At 37.9% G+C, this 21610-nt stretch overlaps 1 protein-coding gene across 4 annotated transcripts in view; it reads left to right on the top strand.

Annotated features, from left to right (window-relative positions):
* The window catches only part of myo18ab (myosin XVIIIA b), a 118911-nt gene extending 99764 nt beyond the window's left edge, over positions 1-19147 (top strand). For 3 of the 4 annotated variants that reach the window (XM_086079827.1, XM_086079825.1, XM_086079826.1), the window contains 12 exons: positions 596-700; positions 1810-1956; positions 2028-2141; positions 2540-2656; positions 3544-3627; positions 4895-5032; positions 6253-6438; positions 6576-6715; positions 7724-7768; positions 10668-10790; positions 13349-14836; positions 19003-19147. In XM_086079827.1, the coding sequence (XP_085935953.1) occupies positions 596-700; positions 1810-1956; positions 2028-2141; positions 2540-2656; positions 3544-3627; positions 4895-5032; positions 6253-6438; positions 6576-6715; positions 7724-7768; positions 10668-10790; positions 13349-14828 (2679 nt within the window). In that variant the 3' untranslated portion in view covers positions 14829-14836; positions 19003-19147. The remainder of the gene's footprint in view (positions 1-595; positions 701-1809; positions 1957-2027; positions 2142-2539; positions 2657-3543; positions 3628-4894; positions 5033-6252; positions 6439-6575; positions 6716-7723; positions 7769-10667; positions 10791-13348; positions 14837-19002) is intronic. The other variant, XM_086079824.1, reaches the window with a different exon arrangement.
* The last annotated feature ends 2463 nt before the right edge of the window (positions 19148-21610 follow it).

The following is a 21610-nucleotide window of genomic DNA, read 5'->3' as shown; positions in this document are numbered from 1 at the left end:
CCTCTAAAAAATATATATTTATTACACCATCGTAAATGGCTTTATAGCAATCAAAAACAGTTTCTCTTTTTTTCTTTTTTAAAATGTTTTTGGTAAATTATCAATTAAAGCCCGTATCTCAAACCCTTTTTCTTTTCGCAGAGAAATTTTGAACACGTTCGAAATACAAGAAAAGGACTGTGAGAGGTTTTTGCGAGGATAAAGAGGCTTTGCACCGTTTTGCAACATTGAACGAAGTGGGCATAAAAAGCAACTCTCGCTATGTGCGCGGACCCTCCCAAGCCTGCGCCCCTCAGTGAGATACGGGCTTTATGAGCTAAAAGTGGCAGTTCTCTAAAAAGAGCTAAATTCTAGTAGATAAGTTACAATATAAAGGTGCTTTTTGCGTTTATATTTGGTTGCGGGTGCGTGTGCGGCTGCGTGTGCGGGTGTGTGTGTGTGTGTGTGTGTGCGTGCGTGCGTGCGTGCGCTCGCGTGGAAAGATTTTGACCATCCTGTTTAAATTTTTGTTTTAATTTTTGTCATAAGCCTTGTTAACATTGACACAAATCTTTGTTTACTTCGGTATACTGTAAATGTTTTTGTGTTTGTCTAGTTAAAACAAATGGAAGTCCAGCTTGAGGAAGAGTATGATGAAAAGCAGAAGGTGCTGAAAGAGAAAAGAGAGATGGAGTCAAAGTTTCTCTCAGCCCAGGACAAGGTACTTCTTGATCTATGATTATTGTAGTTTCATTGAAATTCCAGTGGGTAAATTGATTTGTCATTGTAACAATTCATACAGGTAGTGATATACTTGTTTGTCACTAATTAGCATACAAATGGAGCAACTCGGCTTAGCTTTTGACTTTGACACGTTTGTGTTTCCATAGCATCGCATGCACATTACAGTTCTTCGCCCAACCTAGTCATGCGTGCATTACTATTTGAATTTGAGTTCTGATTGCGTTGCTTACAGGCATCTTTTCGTAAATAGGGTGCTCACAGAATGATGTAGCTGGTTGTCTAATTTCACACTTTGATGGGCGGGCACCCACTGAAACCCGACTATTAGTCAACAATCAAATAAAAACTCACTTTTCCATAAGATATGTTCCCTTTAATCTACTGACAAAAGGAATGTACCAGCTGACGGATTTATACAGAGGTAACTACAGCAGAAATGATTTTAACTTGTACATTATACTGTACACATACCTGTTCTATATTAACTAATTCAAATCCCAAAACGTATAAATATGTTTTTAATACTTTGTCCTTCACTCCCAAAATCGTATAAATACGTGTTTTGTGTTAGTTTTTTATGCTAGAGCATACAGAAGGCTTTGATACAGCTTCTGATCTGAAGAGGTCGCTTAAAGCAATGGTAGTTATTAAAAAAAACGGCCAGCAGGTGGAGTATAAGAGATCAGCCAGGGCCAACAAGCTCTTTTCCCGACTGTTTTAAACAGGTTTGTGAATAATGATGGTGAAATTTAGCTATATTATAATGCTAATTGCTGCAAAACGGAAACGGATACAAATTTATTTATTTTCCTGAGGAAAGAATAGACTTTAATCTTTCTTTTGGTAGCTTCCGTGTTCTTAAAGCAATAAAACAGAATATTTTGTGGACCTTGCAAAATCTGCCAAAATCCAGTAAAACAGCCAGTAGCGAAGGAGGTTACTTCAGTGAAAACGACTGGGAGTGAATGAGTTCATTTATACTAATGCTATTTAACGATTACCACAATCTGTAATACAATACAAAGTTAAACAAAACTGTTACCTGTATCTTCAACTGTATCAGTTCAGTCTTACTTTCACCTTCAGGTGAGAAGTGGTGACAGTGAGACTGAGAAACGTCTGAGGAAAGACCTGAAGAGGACCAAGACTTTGCTGGCTGATGCTCAGATCATGTTAGACCACATAAAGAACAATGCACCCAGCAAGCGGGAAATTGCTCAACTAAAGAACCAGGTCATCTGCTGTACATTTTACTTTGTTTCATAAATTATGTATTAACTTTTTCTGTTCACTTCCATGTCTAGCTGGAGGAGTCCGAATTCACTTGTGCAGCTGCAGTTAAATCTCGTAAATCCATGGAAGTGGAGATTGAAGACCTGCATGTCCAAATGGAGGACATCTCCAAAACAAAGCAGGCGGTCAGTATTCGTCTCTTCTGCTCCCTCAGCTTTTTGAGTATGTTTTTTATTTTTTATGTCTCTGAGGGTCTCATCACCACAGTTGGCAGTTTATGATGGAATTGTGGTATGCCGTTCATGACTGGGTGGAAAGAAGTAAAGCTGTCTCCCTGTCACCGCATTTAGGGTGAATGGTCGGTCATGGTGATTTTATGGAGATTGTTAGTCAAGCTAAGGCTAAAGCAGGACTTCATGTTATAACACTAAATTCAAATTAGGTTATTATTTAAGGGTTGTACTGTTCATAAGACACATCCTATTACAGTTTGTGACAACATTTGGCTTTTAGGAGTTAGATTAACCTTTCTCTAGTGTTATCTGACATACTTGTGATCTTTGCGTTTGTTCTTGCACTCCAGCTGGAGGAACAGCTGAGTCGTCTGCAAAGGGAGAAGAATGACTTGCAGACAAGAATGGAGGAAGACCAGGAAGATTTGAATGAGCTAATGAAAAAGCACAAGGCTGCTGTGGCTCAGGTCTGCCCCCCCCCCCCCTTCATTTTACGTCCAACACAATCACGATAGATACACAGACATATAACCAGATACAGTAGTAGATAGATACTTTTTATCCTGTGAGGAAAATTAGTATGTAGTATTACAGCAACAATATTCACAATTACACCAGAATAGGAGTAACCAACAAAGTGATAACCAGCAAAGTGAAAATAACTTAACAACTACAGTGGAACCTCGGGTTCCGAATTAAATTTATTCTGTGATCCTGTTATCAAATTGTAAACGATTGCAACCTGAGGCAGTATTTTTCATTGAAATGAATCGAAATGCAGTTAATCCATTTCAGCCCCAGAATCACAATATATTAACCATATTTTGATTGTTGTCAGTTTATAATAATGAAATAAGAGTATGCCCCTTCGTCTTATTGGTTTCGTCCTGCCTCAACAACGCCTGATTGGTCCGATCAAAAAATGCGGCTGCAAACGTATCAGCGGGAGCGGTACAAGATGTATTCTAGGGAGTTTGTGAACTCACAAATACCGCGAGAATTCATCTTGCTGGCAAGGTTACTTCGTCTTGCGAATTTATCTATTCATCGACGCGGGGTTGCAGCGGAATGTGTATTGTTCAAGCGAGAAGTATGTTCCGGTCAGATTTGTTCAAGTAAAACAGAGTCATCAGTATACCCTTTCTCAAATCCAGCACCATGAGTTGCATGTTTCACATTGTAAACTGTTTTCTCCAGCCTAGAACTATACCAGGTGGATTTCTTTACAATACATTAGCGACGGCATTATCATGTTATTCTTAATTTAGGTTGTATATATGATAAAAAAAAATAATAATCTAGTATATGGTTTTGTTTACTCTTCCAAATCGTTCCGCTGTTTTTGTGGTTTCAGTCAGCCCAGAATTTGGCTCAGATCAGTGACCTTCAAGCACAGCTGGAGGAGACCCTCAAAGAGAAGCAGGAAGTGCATGAGACCGTAAGTGTGCTATTTTTCTGCTTTAGCCACTACGTTGTCTTTCAGAAGGATTACCGGTGAATATGTACAGTCTGTGGAAGGGCGTAAAGCCAAAGATTTCTTCCTAAACAATATTAATAAATGAAATGATTAGTGAACAGAAACCAAACAAATGATATCAATAGACTGGATGTGTTGGTTTCTGATGTTACAGAATATATCCTGGACTCCAGTGATGCCTTGACTTGCAAGGTGTATTTGTTCTTAGACCATGCTCGTAACTCAAAGCACTTAACAGCAGTTACACTGTACATATATTTCGTGTAATGAAAAGAAATGCTATGAGTAATCCATTTCAAGCCCCCCCCCCCACATATTTGTTAAATGGTTTTGCTGAAGAAAAGTATTGTAAATTCTAAATATGAAAAATAGCAAGGCATTGCTAAAATAACAATAATAAATAATTTAAAAAGCGTAATTAAGCCAAAAGTTTTTTATTTAGTAGAAAACTTTAGCTTATTTTTTTAGCACAATCTTTATTTGTATTTTATTTTTTAATACTGTGTGAAAAATGTTTGTGAACCCATTATCTCCTTCTTTTTTTTTCATTTATTTTCTTTTTATAAAACAATATGTTAGTGAACTGAGGATTCACTAAGAGGTTTTACCTTAATTGCTCAATTTTTATCCCACTTGACTGGAGCGGTGCAGGGCCTTAAATACATTTGTAACTCAAGTTATTGCTTGCAAGTAAAGTTAAAAACCTGACGCCAGCGCCAGCTGCTTGTTAGTTGGGGTACTCATAAGCTAAGGTAACACAGTAAAAGCATGTGAAGGTGCCAATTAATGGTTTATCACAACAACATAGGAATTTACTGTATTACAACATACAGTCAGTAAGTGTTTGATATTTGTCATTTCCAGTACATTCTGTTGGCATTTCTCTGCTGTGCACAATGCAAAATGGGGAACCTGTGTAGACGATAATGTACTGTATAACAAAGTCCATCCTAAAATATTACAATATAATTAAAGCTTGTGGATCAGTCATTCAGCCCCGCATGATTAGCTATACAAAATGTGTCTAAAGACCTTCTTGACGAGTTAATTAATTTAAAAGTGTGCCTCCCCTAAGACATTTTAGAGAGAATGAAAAGAACCTAAGGTACAACAGCTTTAATCTCTTTTTTCTCTTCTTTTTTCCCTTCTTTTTTTACATTTGAGAGTTGTAATATTAAAAGAGAAGAAGAAGAAAGAAAAAACTAACTTATGCTTTACATTGACATAGATGCAAGCCCTCCAGAGTCAACTCGACTTCCAGGAGCAGTCAATGGTGGAGAAATCACTCGTGAGCCGGCAGGAGGCCAAGATCCGTGAACTTGAAACGAAGCTGGAGTTTGAGAAGACTCAGGTCAAACGCTTGGAGGTGAGAGCCAAAGACAGCAGTAGTGAAGTTCCAGTTTATTGGAATGGATGGGAAATGGTCAGTTGGGTGAGCCAAATATGCAAGACCAGAGAAACAAATGGTAATGGACATACAGTATACTGTAAATATGCCCACATGAACATAACATCTCTATAAGATTTTATTGAATACCTTGTTGATTATTATCCCTGTTTTACCTTTAGTTTGCATTATGGTCTTACTTTTATTTTGTGCCTGACACAAAAGTGTATAAGTAGAAAAAGGTCATCATACTCCCACCTATAGTGAAATTGAGAGTGCTGGGTTAAAAAAAATAATAAAATAATCGAATAATCGATATTAAATCAATTCCTTTTCAAGTCCGATACCGATTCATAAAACCATGAATCAATTATTTTATATATATATTTTTCCCATAAATTCTTAAGAAAATATAATTTTAAAGGCCATTTTTGGGGGGATCTTACTGTTTTCTTGAAATTTATTGTTCGCATGAATTTAAAAGTATTTTCTTACATTTATGAAATACCTGACTATTGCACTTTAAGACAATTCAGAATATTTTTAATTTATATTTACAATTATTGAATTAGATTAGGAAAATATTTTATATATATAATATCAAATATCTCATCCTTGGTCATGTCAATATTTGTTAAGGAATTTTACGTAATTATAACACGTGTTACTTTCACTAATAAACTAAATCATTTGACCAGTTACTGCCTCTGCAAACTTTACTTTGGAATTAAATATTTGTGGAGTTTTTATCATGTCCTTGACATTTAAGAAGCATTAATGTGCCATAAGTAATCGATATCGGATTGAACTAAAGTGAATAGAATATATTCGGGGCGGGGAGGTCATTAATCAAAATCGAATCAAACTGAACTCTGGGGAAAGGGAAAAAGGGAAAACAAACGGGTGGATATTAAAAATTATTTTTAAAACCTTTTTTAAATTATACTAGTACATTAAAATATATATATATATATATATATCAGTCCCATTTTGCTTCCTCATCATCGAAAACAAAAGGGACTGAATGTTTCTGGTTGTCAAAATATAGAAACAGGCTTTAATCAGTCCATTTACAAAAAGACACTACCCTATATGCATACTGAATGTATGCACAAAATGTACTGCACACAATACTTTTGTGTCAGTTTGAAGATATTTCTAACAATGTTTTAGAGTCTAATCCTACATCCTTTTTTCAGAGCCTTGTAGCACGTCTCAAGGAAAATTTGGAAAAACTGACAGAGGAGCGAGATCAACGCAGCAGCAGTGAGATACGGGAGAAAGAACAGAGTAAGCGATTGCAGAGACAGATTCGTGACATGAAAGAAGAGATGGGTGAACTTGCCAAAAAGGAAGGAGAGGCCAGCCGCAAAAAGCATGAGCTGGTTAGTATGCGATAGATGATAATGATATAAAAGTCTAATCAGCAAGCAAGTGATAAGACTTATAGTAGTGTTCCATTATAAAGCCAAATAATGAACTACTTTTGAGAGGTTCATTTTGTCCTTTATATCATGAATAGGAAATGGACATTGAGAGCTTAGAGGCTGCAAATCAGAGCTTGCAAGCAGACCTGAAACTAGCATTCAAAAGGATAGGTGACCTCCAGGCTGCCATTGAGGATGAAATGGAGAGTGATGACAATGAAGACCTTATCAACAGGTAATAAATGACACTGATGCACATAGTAACACATGGTTGTTTGCAAACAAATATAAAGGGGTTTGAGTGTAAACAGTTTTTGAATGGCAGAAATATTTCCAATCAATCAGTCCTTTATGTTGACTTGGTCATGATATTGCTAAGACATCAAATAGTAAAAGGGCCATACAGTAGTTTCGTATAAGGACTTTCTTGTTCTGAATAGCATCAGTCACTGTAATTTGTAATTAATGACCCAGCTTGTGTTTAGTCTGCTCTGACCCAGAATGCTGAGAGAGAATTTATTACAATAATATAGTTCTTATTTTATTATTACAGGATTATGCATTCAGGGTTAGGATTACGATTGTTTATTTTCACCTGATCCTAACTGTGAGAGGACTATTAAGTGTGTATTAATGCTGTCACGCACAAATCTTTTTAGAATTGATTATTCTATCGACTATTACATGGATGACTCGGGTAATATAATGCCAAGACTTCTCTCCACTTCTAGAATGAGCAAGTTGAAATGAACAGCGGTCAAATTTCTTGTACTGAACGTTGTTTAATTCTTTATTTTTCCGGATTTTGCGTATTCAGTAGGTTTAAATGGTTTTATCAACCATGCTCCAACTACACAACTTTCTTTGCATAGCAATTATTTACTGTACGATAATTTTTTCTTGTGAATGTGAATTATTTTATTAATTATTTTATTATTGACTCAATGTGGTTAATATACATACCAAAGAAAATGCACTTCCTCTGTCATGCCTGCTGGCAGAGTGAAAACACTTTACTCTTCACTCTGAAAAGCTTTTCTTCACTCACTTTACAAGACACAGATAAGGTTGCATGCTGAGTTCATTCTATGTGTCCAGATAAGGTAGTTTAGTTTATTGTTAAGAGAAAAAAAAACACCATCAAGAACTTCACAATCATCACATTGGATATTTTCCGTTTGATTTTTTTCTGTCTTTTTGTTGATGTCTTCTGTTTTGTTTGTCCATCCATCATTTCCACCAGTTTACAAGACATGGTGACAAAGTATCAGAAAAGAAAGAACAGAACGTGAGGAACTTAAGTTTCTGATTTATTTATTTTTTACCACTGGGAATGATGCGGCATTCAAGAGTCTTTGAACGCAGAGAAGCTGTGCTTAAAGGGATACCCTTTTAAAAGAAAACCTGAGTTCAAAGCCAGTTTGTCTAATTTTGAATCTTAATTAGGGATAGACCGATTATCTGCACCGATATTGGGCATTTTGACGAATATCGGTATCGGCTTCTTCTTTTTTTATTTGACGGCCGATATAAGGTAAATCCAAAACCATTTTAATCTCAGGGAGCTATTTAATAAAAATTCAGTTAACTTTATAAGGGATGCTACTGACCCTGGGTACCTTTTGAACCATTTGTTTTTGTTCAATATTAAAACTAAGAAATGAGAAAGTTAAAAATTTCAGGTATTTTTAAATCACAGGAAAAAATATTTACTTAAAAAAACTATAGAGAGCTATGGTATTTACTTGCTTCCGTTTCCATTTAACTTTTTAGGACATACTTATAAGTTTGGGAGCTCCATGGATGTTTTGTTAGAAATTTAAAAGGATGTGAATTGTTTGAGATTAAAAAAATAGAAATAACTTTTTCCGTTTGAAAAGTCTGAAAAATTGTTCAATAAACATGCTTTAAGACAAAACAACAGAGTCAAGATTGGCATTTTTATTTTTTAAAAATGTTGACACCAATATTTTTTTCTCCACCTTTTACTGCAAATGAATCTCAACTTCAAATATCGGTTATTGGCCTCTTTGACTACTAATAATCGGCATCAGTATAAGTCCTAAAAAAAACCACATATCGGTCTATCGCTCGTCTTAATACTTGAGACATTTTGGTGTTATTAAATGTTTGCTTTTGCTTCAAAGCGACTTTTCCACCTTGCAGTACAGTTCGGTTTTCCAGTGATACAGTACACAGTCAGTGGAAATGGAAACGACATCGAAGGGTGTACCTACCCCGCCACTTGCTCAAAGTCAGCTGGGATAGGCTCCAGCTCACCCTGAACAGACTAAGCGGTAGAAAATGGTTGTCTTTTTTTTTTCTCTTCCCGCCAATTATTACTGATAAACAGATGACATGAACAGAACTCTAAATAAACCACAAAGCCAAGAAAGTTGCATACAGCACTTTAAAGGCCGTAACCGTGCTGAAGTCACCAATAAGTGTTCTGTGAGTGCTGTGATGGAACTGATTCACTGTTCAAACCATGTTGTGACCAACGGAACTCAACTGTACTGTTTGGTGGAAGCGATAATGTCCACAGGTTTGGACACAATATCTTCACAGTAACCAATTAAATTAAAAGTAACAGCCTTATAGTACTGTAGAGGGAGATACATAAATAACCTAAAGAGGGTTTCCTTTGGTGCAAAAGACTTGGGGATAATGCATCATCAACAGTGCTTAGAGATTCCTCATTACCCTGGTGCTGATTGCATGCCCTTGCATCCTGAGATGCATGAATATCACTGACGATGTGTTCCTATACCCAGCATGAAGCACACTTCCCCCCTTAGGTTCTGTATATTGGCATAAAAGAAGTCAATGTGTAGCAGAAGATTTTTTTGACATTGTTGTGGTTTAAGTGTGTCTGTCATGTTGGACAGTGATTTATTTTGAATGAACTGCAGCCTGTAGTGAGATTTGCTGTCCCATAAGTCCTTTTGAATATTTCATAGACTTAATGACTAGTTTCCTTCAGGAGACAAAGAGGATGTGTTTCTCATCAATCTTTGACATGAGCTTGCTTAAAGGGAAAATCAACTTTGACAATAATATGTTGACTTATATGTGACCTCACTAGTCTAAACATGACATTCTGATTAATATTACATTTGTGGAATATGAGTTAAGCAGCAAAATCTAGCCGTTTTTATCTTTCTCAGCGAGCGGCTATTTTGCCACTTTCGACAGAAGATGACATCACAGTTGCTCAGGCAACGACCAATCACAGCTTACCTGTTTTATCAGGTTGAGCTGTGATTGGTTATTAACTGAGCCCTGAGCAACTGTGATGTCATTTTCATTCAACAGCGGCAAAATTACGAAAATGCATTTCGATCCCTTGGCAGTGTTTGCCAGTCTGGTGTTGTCGAACTTTCGTCATTAAAGGTGGATTTGTAAAATATTTACACTTATTTTATGGGTTCCATAAGGAAGGAGGAAACAAGCTGAACATTTGGATTTCACAGGATAAAAAAATGTCCCCTTTAAAATCCTGAAAGTGTTTGTGTCTGTCAACTGATGAGTTTAATTAAAGATGCAACATAACATTTTGGGGCTCAACTGTTTGTTTCTTCCACAACAAGATGTGAGTTGTTGTTTTTTTGTTTTTTTAAACAGATTCTGATTCAGATTCCACTAATGATAGCCAAAAGAGACCCACATACTTTATTATTGCTGGTAGACTACTGGTTATTTGGGCTAAAATAGGCAGATCAAAACTAAATCATGGGGGCAATAAAATTGGTTTTCATGGTCATGTTCAATGACTTTAGACCTAGATTGCGGAAGAGGTTTATTACGCTGCTATCTAGAACAGATTTTTATTTATTTATTTTGACAGCTTTGGAAGACTGAGTGTTGTGATGTCCACTGCCACATAACAAAGATTTCAACAATCTAACAATGTAAAAAGTGAGAAGCTGCTGTGAAGTGTTTGTGTGTGTTTAACCTCATATGCTTGTGTTTTAAAAGGGTATTTTTTACATGTGTGTTTTTTAGATTTAGATGTCTTTTATCCTGCAGAAATAACACAATGCTTGTGTTCCTGCAAGGGCTTTACTGATTTCTGCTGCTTTTGACTCTCCTGCACATTTCTTTGAACTGATTCTATATCTAACCCTCTTTGCAACTGCCTCTCCTTTGCCTCTCTGACTTGTTTTCTGTCTCTGACTCCCCACTAGTCAAGGGGATTCAGATACTGACTCTGAGGTGGAGGGTCGTGTGGATGGTGTGAAATCCTGGTTGTCCAAAAGTAAAGGATCTGCCAAGAATTTTTCAGATGATGGCAGCCTGAAGAGCTCCAGGTCAGTGAAAAAGCAAACACCGACCGTACTGTCTGTGCGATAGCTTTTTTTTTTCTGCAGTCCATTCAGACTGTATTAGACTTGAAATGCTCACGAGCATCAGATCAATGCCTGCCTGTCAACTGACAGCTTGTTCTAAATTTGTCACCAAGCCCATAGGACTTTGACTTCACTCTAAATAAGACACACTCAATTGAGCTTACCTGCTAGCACATTTACCATCAAAATAATCAGTTTTTCAGGTCAAAGATCAACAGACATAAATTGTTTGAGCCTTTCAGAGTGGGAAATCAACCCACACGTTCATAAACAGTCACAACACTATGGCTTCACTGGGTTGGTGAAAATCTTTCTTCGTCTAACTACATATGAATTTACTTAGTTTGACTCACTGACTATGACTTTGAATCCAGTGGCAAACTTGTTTTGTTCTTATAGGTGAAATTCAGGCTAGTGAGACACTGACAGAATCACATGCACACATCTAAAAATCCAAACAAAGGCTACGTTCACACTGCAGGTCTTAAAGCTCAATTCTGATTTTTGGGGTGAAATCAGATTTTTTTTAAGTAAGCGTTCACATTACCCATTAATTGCGACCCCAGTCTGTCTGCTGCGTGGACGTAATGCGTCCCCAAAGTGACCTGCATGTGCAGAAGAAGATACACCATCACTCACAACGCTGTGTTTGCGGAAGAAAATTCATATGGTCCAGCGTGTCAGAGCCACGGACTTTTTATAAGTCCATCGTCGGGGCTCATATTTTTACCATCTCATATCTACAGAGGAGTGATGCAGGAGGAGGTAGAAATAATATTTTGTGAAAATGAAGCAAGCCTGTTCGAGCGCCTCATCTCACGGAGACCTCTCCTTTTTTTCCCTCCCTAACGATGACGTCACGTCATTGCCGCGCGCAATAAATGAGCCGTCTGCGTGGCTAAATTACTAATATCACCACCACAAATGTCATCTTAACTGTTACTCGAAACAACTTTGCCGATTCACGCTATAGGTATGTCTCCCGAGCTGTGCGGACCTCGCGGATGTGTCAAGCATAAATCAAGCTTAATGCCCCGCCCGCGCGGAGTGCATATTTGGACTTTTGATTACGTCGACGTTGGTCGGATATATGCGACCTGGCCGTTCAGACTGCGGTCGCATTACAAAAATTCGGATACGTATCCGATCTAGGACCACATATGAAAGTCACCCAGATCGGATATGAAAAAATCTGAATTGAGCCGTTCAGACTGACATAAAAAAGTCAGATACAGGTCGCATTTGGGCAAAAAAATCCGGTCTGGGTCGCATTTGCCTGCAGTGTGAACGTAGCCAAAGTGTTGCGGCAGCCTGACATAAAAGGAAAAAATGGTCAAAAAGAAATAAAAATATTATCATAATTTTTTCATTCACAATATTTGGCATAAATGTACGCTTATTTTAATCTGTGGATTTGTCATCCACAAAATCAAAAAATTAAAATTTGCCTCACTGTTCTAAATGTAATACTTTTGAAGGTTCATGATTTGCTCATCAAAATGTCTAGTCAGACAATATTTATACTGCATAATGTTGTCACTTTGCTCTTTTTTCGGTTTCATTGTGTCCACAGCCCTGTATTTGATTTCCTGAAAAGTTGTCATTGTGCCTGCACAAGTACTCCGCCCAACAGCAATGATATATAAATATGAGTTATCACGATAATAGCACATAAAATATGCAGATCACAAGTAAGAGAACTAGGCTTGGGCCCATAACTGGTTTGATGATTTACTGTGGTTTTAAAGTAGCTCTAAGGAACTTTTCAACCTTAATAAAATATTTTCATAACTTTTCTCATGAAAAAAAAACCTAGTTTATTGGTACCTTTGCCATGGCCTGAGGGGGTCTGAATCATTTTTATGCCGCCATAATCAATGTAACCTGAAAGTTCCTTAGTGTTGCTGTAAAGAGTCAAGATTTCACCGGTAATGTGCTCCTATAGCGCTAAGTTAAAGAGCAGCCTCTATGAAGTTAATTGCCTTAGCGAGGAGGAGGACGGGCGGAGAAAAGAGACATATGCTGACCTTAGCACTTTTTAAATTGCTTACCAGTGATGGGACACTGTGACTTGCTAAGAAGAATTTAAACAGAAGAAGAATATCAACATTTATTTATTTATTTAAAAAAAACTTAACATGGTATACATGTTACCGAATATTCTATATTTTGTTTAAAAATTAAATACATTGTATTCAATGGGAAAAAAATGCTATTTTTATTTCCCCAAATATATATATTTTTAAAGGACATTTAAGAGCTGTAATTTTAATACTGTGATACAGTGCAATATTTTAGGTCACAGTTATCTTACGGTCAGAATCTAAAATCGGCCCATGCCTAAAGAGAACAGTATAAATACATTTAAAAAATTAATTTTGCCCCACAGAAATGTATTATTTCATGCAATAATATCGAATATTCAAGATCCATACCATGTTTTTCCAATATTGTGTCTACAAACTCATTTTTGTCATTTTTCTCCCATTGTCTTTTGTCCGACGGACTTACCACTGTAGTCTGTCAAGATTTGCTTTAAATTTAGATGCAAAAGAAGGGAAAGAGTGGTCAGATGATAAAGAATGGAAAGAGGCAAATAAGGAGTGCAAAGATGTAGAGACAAGCCGACCATTATCCGTTATGAGCTCTCTCAGCTACAGAAAACGTTCCAACCCGGATTCTAAAGGAGACCAGCTCTTTAGTGTCCTGAAGGAAAATGCTGACTTGGAGGATGATCAGTCTTTCCAAAAGTCTAAATCCAAAAGCACTGATCTTCAAGATGATACATACTCATCCGGCTCCAGGAAGAAATCATTGGCAGCGGATGACATGGTTGACAGAGAATCGGTTATCTCTCAGGCGTACTCAAATGCCAACAGCCGGGCCAGGAAAGGCATGGAAAGCCGTTGGAGTGAAATTGACAAAGAATCAACAGTTTCATTCATTCCACCAAAGCGGGCCTCGACTTGTCTTGGCTTGAGCCCAGGGGATGATACCAAGTCTACCCTAAGCTTGGGTTTCTCAAACCCTCTTGGACATCATCAAAGCGCCTCACGGTTAGACGAGCGTGGCGGGAGAGGGTCACTATATGGCAGTGACCCCAGCAGCCCTTGCTTGAGCAGACGATCTGGCGGTCGCAGTCCTGGTAGTGTCAGTCAAGCTGATTCCCGGATGTCACTCGCACGTAGCTGCCATCTGAGTGAGTTTGATCTGGATTTGGATGACAGCAGGAGTGTGGCCTTCACCGAGCGGTCATCTTACAGCCATTCTTCCCCCGGACGCAGTATTTCCATGCCGCCCCCACAAGCTCGATCAGCCGCAGATAACGATCTCACCGATAACACGGATATCAAACCTGTCAGCCATCGGAACTTCCTCGACCCAGACCTGGAAAAAGCCATCAATGAAGTGTTGAGTTTCAAACCAATTCAATTCAAGCGGAGTTGCTTGAACTACTCTGAGGACGAGGAAGGAAAATCTAAAGTGGATGCAGACAATAAATTGAGCATAGGAACTTGTCCCGGCAGTAATCTTCAACGGTCTGCATCAGCTGTGAGCTGCATAAGACCATCTTGCAGCTCCAGCAGCCGTAGTAGTCGCCGGAGCAAGAGCAAGAGCAAAGGGAAAGGCAGGAAGAAGAAGCGAAGTCATAGTTCTGAATCTGAAAGTTCAAGTGACAATCGTAGTCACAGGAGCAGCTCTTCCAAGAGGTCCAAAAAGTCCAAGAAAAAGTCCAGAAAGAGGGAAGAATCACCTTCATCATCATCAGATTCTGACTCTGACTCAGGGTCAAGCTCGAGTGCCTCCACCATCTCCTACCGCAGCTCTAGCAGTGTGAAGCGAGCCCCATCTCAGAAGGTTGTCGACCCAGAAGAGGAAGCAGAGGATCGGCCTCAAAGTGAGTGCCAACAAGCCCTCACCAAAAAGAAGGACAAGAAGAGGAAGAAGAAGGTGGACAGCCTGATGATGAAGTACTTGTATCGGCCCGATAGCGAATGAAGCAGGCAGTAGGTGCTTGCCTGCTATCAACATATCTTAAAAAAACAAAAACAAAACGATTTACAGCATGGTGTAATCCAAACGTGCACTGCATTTTGCACTTTTTGACGGGGAGTCACATAGCATGTTTGCACTGTTTGTCTCTCAAATCTACCACTTAATTGCTAATGTGGTACGATGAAGTATTTGTCTGGGTACGCATTCTTACCCATTTTGCTCAGCCTTTAACTCATTCAAACCCAAAAATGTATAAAAACGTTGCAAGTGTCCTTCCCTCACAAAAAACATGTTTCCATGTTTGTTTGTTTTTATTGAAGAGCATACAGAAGGTTTTGATGCAGCTTCTGACATGAAGAGGCGGTTTAAAGCAATGGTATTTATTACCAAAAATGGCCAGAAGGTGGCAGCAGAGTATAAGAGATCAGCCAGGCCCATGTTGCAACAAGCTCTTTTTGACAGTTTTCACAAGGAATGTGAATAATGATGAAACTTAGCTAATTGCAGCAAAACGGAAACAGATACAAATTTACTTTTTTCCTGATGAAAGAAGTGACTATAATCTTGTTAATAATGTTTTTATAGCCATAGAACACAATAATCTGTGGGCCTTGCAAAATCAGTCAAAATTTAGTAAAACAGCTGTGAGCAAAGGGGGTTGCTTCAGTGAAAATGGCTAGGAGTGAATGAGTTAAATTACTTCAATTTGGTACATCTCACTAGAAAAGGGAAAATAAAACGGGGAACTCTCCCACAATGACACTTGGAGGCACCTAATTATACCACCTAAGAATGCACAACTGACCATAACTAACTCCCAGTTTGTAGTATACAGTGGTACCTCAGAGTTTGAACATAATTCGTTCCTGCGAAGTGTTCAAAGTCCGAATTGTTCAACTTCCGAAACATTTTTCCCTTAGGAAATAATGTAAATGCAATTAACCCGTTCCCAAGCTCCAAAAACAAAAACATTCCTATTTTAATTTCTATTTATATTTTTTACATTAATACCCTGTACAGTATTTAAACAATAAAAAATACCTTACCTTTTTTGTTGTGGTATGATGGCATCAGTGGATGATTAATGCTATGTTAATGCTAGCTTTAGTTCAGTGCTGATTTTGTGTATTTTACATTGGGCGTATTGTTAGACTCCTAAGCGGTCCTTGCGTGCGTTGTTTAACGTCAGGCACGTTGTTGAACAGCTAAGGGGGGGGGGGGGGGGGTCCTTGTGCCAGTATTTACAGAAGTAGTCGTGGTAGTTTCAACTGCGCGATAATCTCTTTCCTAATTCCACTGTGGTTCGTAGCACTGTATGTTTTTCTTTGCTGCCACTGGCACTGTTGTCTTTCTTTGGGCCCATGGCGAAGAAAATTGTTGTGGAAAAATCCAAATGCACTCGCAAGTATCCGGGAGTATTTATGATCTGACTGGAAATGAGCAGTGTCTCAACTACCGCAGCGTGAGCATTCGGCATTGCTCGGCTTCACTCGGCTTCGCTCAGCTTTACTCAGCTACCTGTTTACAAAGTATGTTCGGTTTAGCTTGCTTTGCTTGGGTGTTCAAACTCCGAAAATGAGTTTAAACTCTGAGGCATTTTTTACTCAGATTTTTTGGTTGAAGTCCGAATTGTACGAGTTCTGAGACGTTTAAACTCCGAGGTTCCACTGCTGTTTTAGATTTTAAAAAACAGTCAGTTATATCATAACCATTATTACAAGTTATGGTGTTTCCAGGTTTAATACTACTAGGTAGTGTTGCACGGGATACGGGTACCAGTACCGTACCTTGATGTTTTGGCATAAAAAAACGGCTTGGTATAAAAAAAATTCAGCACTGGTACTTAAAAAAAAACAAAAAAACAAGACAGCCCGCCAACTTTTAAAGGCGGGTACACATGCACGTATGGCCACCTGTCTAAGCGGCACGCCTCTTTCAGCTTGTGTGTGAGAGGGCACAGGAAGATGGCTTCACGCACTGAACACTGAAGCGCTTGCTGAGCATGCACGCCTCGTTGAGAAGCACGACGCGCTAATTAAGTGTAGCGCTCGCTGGCCGTCCACTTCTCGTTGAGAAGTATGACTCGCAAAGTGTCATGGAATTTTTTCTTACATTGCTGACAGCCACGAGCAAATATTTTTCGCGGTGAAAGCAGAAGAAAACGCAACAATCACTCCTGGCCCTGCAGTGGGCTCAAGGTGCGTTCAATAAACACAGGTATGCATAGAAAAAGCCCAGATGACTGACAGAGCGACAGGTTGTGACGCATTTTTGACATGTCCCTTAAAAAATAAATCTAGTGTGAATTATTTTGTTCCCAGTTTGTAGTATTTGATTAAGCATTCGACTAATTGGGAGCGTAATGGAGAGAAGCAGAGACATGCATGCACACTCTAGCAACGTTACATTGACTCATGGGAGTGCCACTGTATTACCAATATTTAAAACGGATGACATCAAATGCAGTCAAATACAGTACTTCAAGAATATGGCATGCAATGTGAAAGCACATACAGTATATACCTAAATATATACAGTATTTACATCAATTAACATGTATACATCCTAATATTTTGAATTACCGGTAATTAAAAATATAAATAATTTTGCTGCTTTTGCTGATGTTTTCGATTTTTCTCGCGGTACCGTTTCAGTACCGGTATCGAGGTATTTTATACAGGTAAAGTACCGAAGTCAAAATTTTGGTATCGTGACAACACTACTACTAGGGGTGTCACACGATTAAAATTCGCATGACTTCAATAGTTAACTCATGATTAATCACACGTTTTATCTAAACGTACAATAAAATGCACAATGAAGTATTTTTCCTAGGTTTTCATACTCTTAACAGAAAAGTGGGGAAAAATGTTAATTAATAGAAATATGACTGCATCTTTATCATTGAAGCAGTCATTTCATAATAATTCATAAAATTGAGTTAAAATTACAATGATGTACTGTACTGTATTGTAAAAAACAAGTGTTGTATTGATTTGTGTTGAGGTCATTTTTCCGCCACTAGATGGCATAATTGCATTTGTAATACATTGGTAACAGCTCAGTTTTCTTTTCATATTAAGAGCTATCTAATCATTAACATGAAGTAACTTGTAAAATTCCGCACATTTTTAAAATTGTAAAATACAACTTGACCTCAGTCTCCACAAATGTAAATTTATTCCTGCTAAATTTTGACGTGGACGTGTTTGCTGCATTGCGACTGGAATTCCCCCAGTACAGGCTTTCCAAGTAAGGGGCCGTCATTCATCGCGCGTTGTTAATCATTTGTGACGTTCAAGGAACTTTAAATGAACTCAAAATTAACACACTAATTTTGACACCTTTAAATACTACATTGCATGTGTTTTTGTTGTCTTTGAAGTGTTATTTGAAATCTGCCTGACCTTCACAATACAATGGGGGATTCAGTATCTCCAGTGTGTAGCCCCTTTTTCACGCTTTCTCACAGACATATTGGCTCATCAGAGGTGTAATAAGTAGAACTTAAATTTATTGGCCTCTATTTGTCAGACTGCGTTCTGCAGCCATCAAGTCTTCACACATTTTAATGCCTGGTGATGTCAAATGAAGCATCTGGAATAATGATGGTTGCTTTCAGATAGGAATGTGGGAAATTGAATGTTACATTCTGGTCCCGGTTTCCTGCTATACTTTTATGCCTCTAATACCATCTCGGAAGCCAAAATTTGCTGCTTGATTTCAACCCTGCATCGGCATTTTACATAAATGACAGTGAGCCGGTAAAAAAAGAAGCTGTGAAAATTATGTCCTTGACGGCCAGTGTGAAAGGGGCTTGTTTCATCACATTTGGGGGGGGGGGGGGGGGGGGGGGGGGTATATGTTTATCCGAAAGGGCTGAGGCATGGAGTGAATAATCTCATTCATCCATAGTATTTCATTCTCAGGACATTGAATCGATCGCAAGTGGACTGTTCTGCTGCCTTCACATGTTCTTGCAACTGCACCTGTCTGTTTGGATGAGAGGCCAAAACAGTCCACTTGTGATCCAGTCAATGCCCTGAAAATCCTCATGGATACACTGATTTGGGGAACAAAGAATTCTCATACTAATTGCCTTTTAAATGGACATTATATATTGCTTGTCATTTTTGCTTTCATGAATATTAAGATTGTATAATCCTCCTTTCTCCAGCCCCACCGGCAGAAGACGCTACAGCTTCAGATCTGATGAGGAGGAAGACGAAAAAGAAGACGCTGCCCAGGGATCTGTGTACACTTCTCGATACCGATATAGCAGTCAAGCCAAGGATGGTGGTGATGATGAACTTTTTGAGCCGGGATCTTAGTTTGTGCTGTGATTAGCACCACTTTGTCAAATACAGCTTTAGCCACGTGCATGCAAAGTTGACCTCTTTCAAGGAAAACATATGAATACACATTGGTTCCGTCACAACTTTGTGGTGTATCCTCTCAGGATTTGCTTAGTTTCTAAACTGGATGCTGACAGTGGCCTTGTTCTCACCAGACTGGTTGCTTGGCATTGCTGTTCAACTCCCACCTTGGATGTAACTGAGCCAAAGAGTTTAGGATTGCCATGAGAGTTGATTGTTTCTTCATCTCTTTGTCTCGTTTGTATTCTCTTTGCATATTGTACAGTGGTCGTATGTTTTGCCAAAAAGCTTTTGTTTCATGTAGACATTTCTATTGTTGCCAATTGATACTGAATCATGGAAAGCCTTTTTCTTCTTGAGTCTTTTCTGGGACAAGTGCCATTTGATACAAGTGGGCTCTTTCTCTACCTGGCACATGTGCAGATGTGCGTTCTCATCTTCCCGCTTTGTACGCCTTTTGCTGGATAAGGATCCACTGAAAGGAATTTCATCATCAACTCTTAAGGGAAGCCAGTAGGCTACTAAATCCATTCTTATCTTTTTTTCCCCCAATAAGTAGGCAGGCAATAAAATGTCTTCCAGGCTTTTAAACTCACAGGATTACTTCAAGTACTAAATCGGAATTTCTTGTGTGTGGAAAACCCATGCTAACTTTATCACTTACTTCATTTTATTTTCAATTTGACGTGCTTTTCTTATTAAAGGGGCATTTAGTTGACATTCAGCACTATTTCTGTTGGCTTCTTATCCTCACTGAATATTATATTATTAAATACAAATTGGATCTTATTCAACACAAACTGTTCAAATTACCAGTATCTCCCATGATGAAAGACCAAAGCCAGACCAAATGTATGGAAGACCAAATTTAAAAAATAAATAAATGACTAAATAAATGAATCAAAGTGAAAATAAAAAAGGATATAAAAATGTAATTCAAAAATTAAATATAAATATAAATGGAAATAACAACAAAATTATATATATCCCTAAATAAAAAAAATACAAACAAAAAACAAGATTCAAAAAATAAATATAAAAATAAATGTCAATACAAATACAAAAATAAGTACATAAATAGAAATAAATATCAATCAATAAATAAAAACGCTCTGCTCTCACATTTATTTATTTCATGCTGCAGATGCTCTGTCAGGTCGAAATGTTATTCAAATGAGGGGGCAGTCCTAAGCGTGTTCTGGGATGGGCTCCACTGTTGCGAACAAGGAAGTCTGGCCGCCATCGCCGGCTTGCATGGAAAGCTCCAACAATAGGCGAATATCTTGTCCACTGTCACCACAACTTGCAACTTGACTTGCTGGACAACAACTCGTGGTGACAGTGGACAAGATAGTCGTCTATTGTTGGAGCTCTCCATGCAAGCCGGCGAGACTTCCTTCCTCGAGGCAGTTTGCAACAGCAGAGCCCAACCCACGACATGCTTAGGACCGCCCCCTCATTTGAATAACATTTCGACCTGGCAGAGCGTCTGCAGCACGAAATAAATAAATGTGAGAACAGAGCATTTTTATTTATTAATTGATATATAATTATATTTATATATTTATTTTTGTATTTATTTCGACATTTCTTTTTATTTTTTGAATCTTGTTTTTTATTTATTTATTTATTTTTACTTGTATTTATTTAGGGATATATATATATATATATATATTAGTTTTTATTTCCATTCATATTTATTTTTTATATCCGTTTTTTGTTTCACTTTTATTCATTTATTTATTTAGTCATTTATTTTTAATTTTGGTCCTCCATACAATGAGGATAAGATATAGAAATATGTAAATATGTCTTAATGTTTCAAATAATTTTGACTTAAGACATTTTGGGAAACAGTATGACCTATCCACAGTAGCCATTTTGACATTTTCTTCTTTGATCAAATGTCAAAGATGTTAAAGAGCCAGCATGTACTTGTACTTTTACATTTTCTTATGACCCTTGTGCCTGTCTTATGACACATCTGCTAATCATTTTTTGCAATACCGCAAGCATAAAGTAAGCATGTCCTAAAATAGGTTGCACCTTCACCTGCAAAAGATAGTGAGCCGTGTCTGTGATCTACACACGTACTCATTCAAGCATGCACACCCATATAGAAATATTGCAAATGGAGTCTCAAGTGCTTTCATTGTGATGCCGATGACCGTGAAAGTTGCCAAATGAGCCATCAAGATCAATGTCAGTTAATGTCTCACCCAAATACATTTTAACATGCTGCACCAATCACAACAATTTCAGAACCACACTTTGAAATATTTGATGCAGCAACTAATTATGATTATTGTCACTAATTGTGGGGATTTCATTTATTTAAATAAAAACTGGTGAATTTAGTGTTGTTAAAGTTACAACTTTGGTGTTTTTGATATATTGTCCGTCTTCTAG

Source organism: Leptonotus elevatus, chromosome 7 (genome assembly GCF_054856555.1).
Source record: "Leptonotus elevatus isolate MCC_2025b chromosome 7, RoL_Lele_1.0, whole genome shotgun sequence".
Lineage (NCBI taxonomy): Eukaryota > Metazoa > Chordata > Actinopteri > Syngnathiformes > Syngnathidae > Leptonotus > Leptonotus elevatus.
Note: the sequence above shows the minus strand (reverse complement) of the source record. Positions and strands in the feature narration are given on the sequence as shown.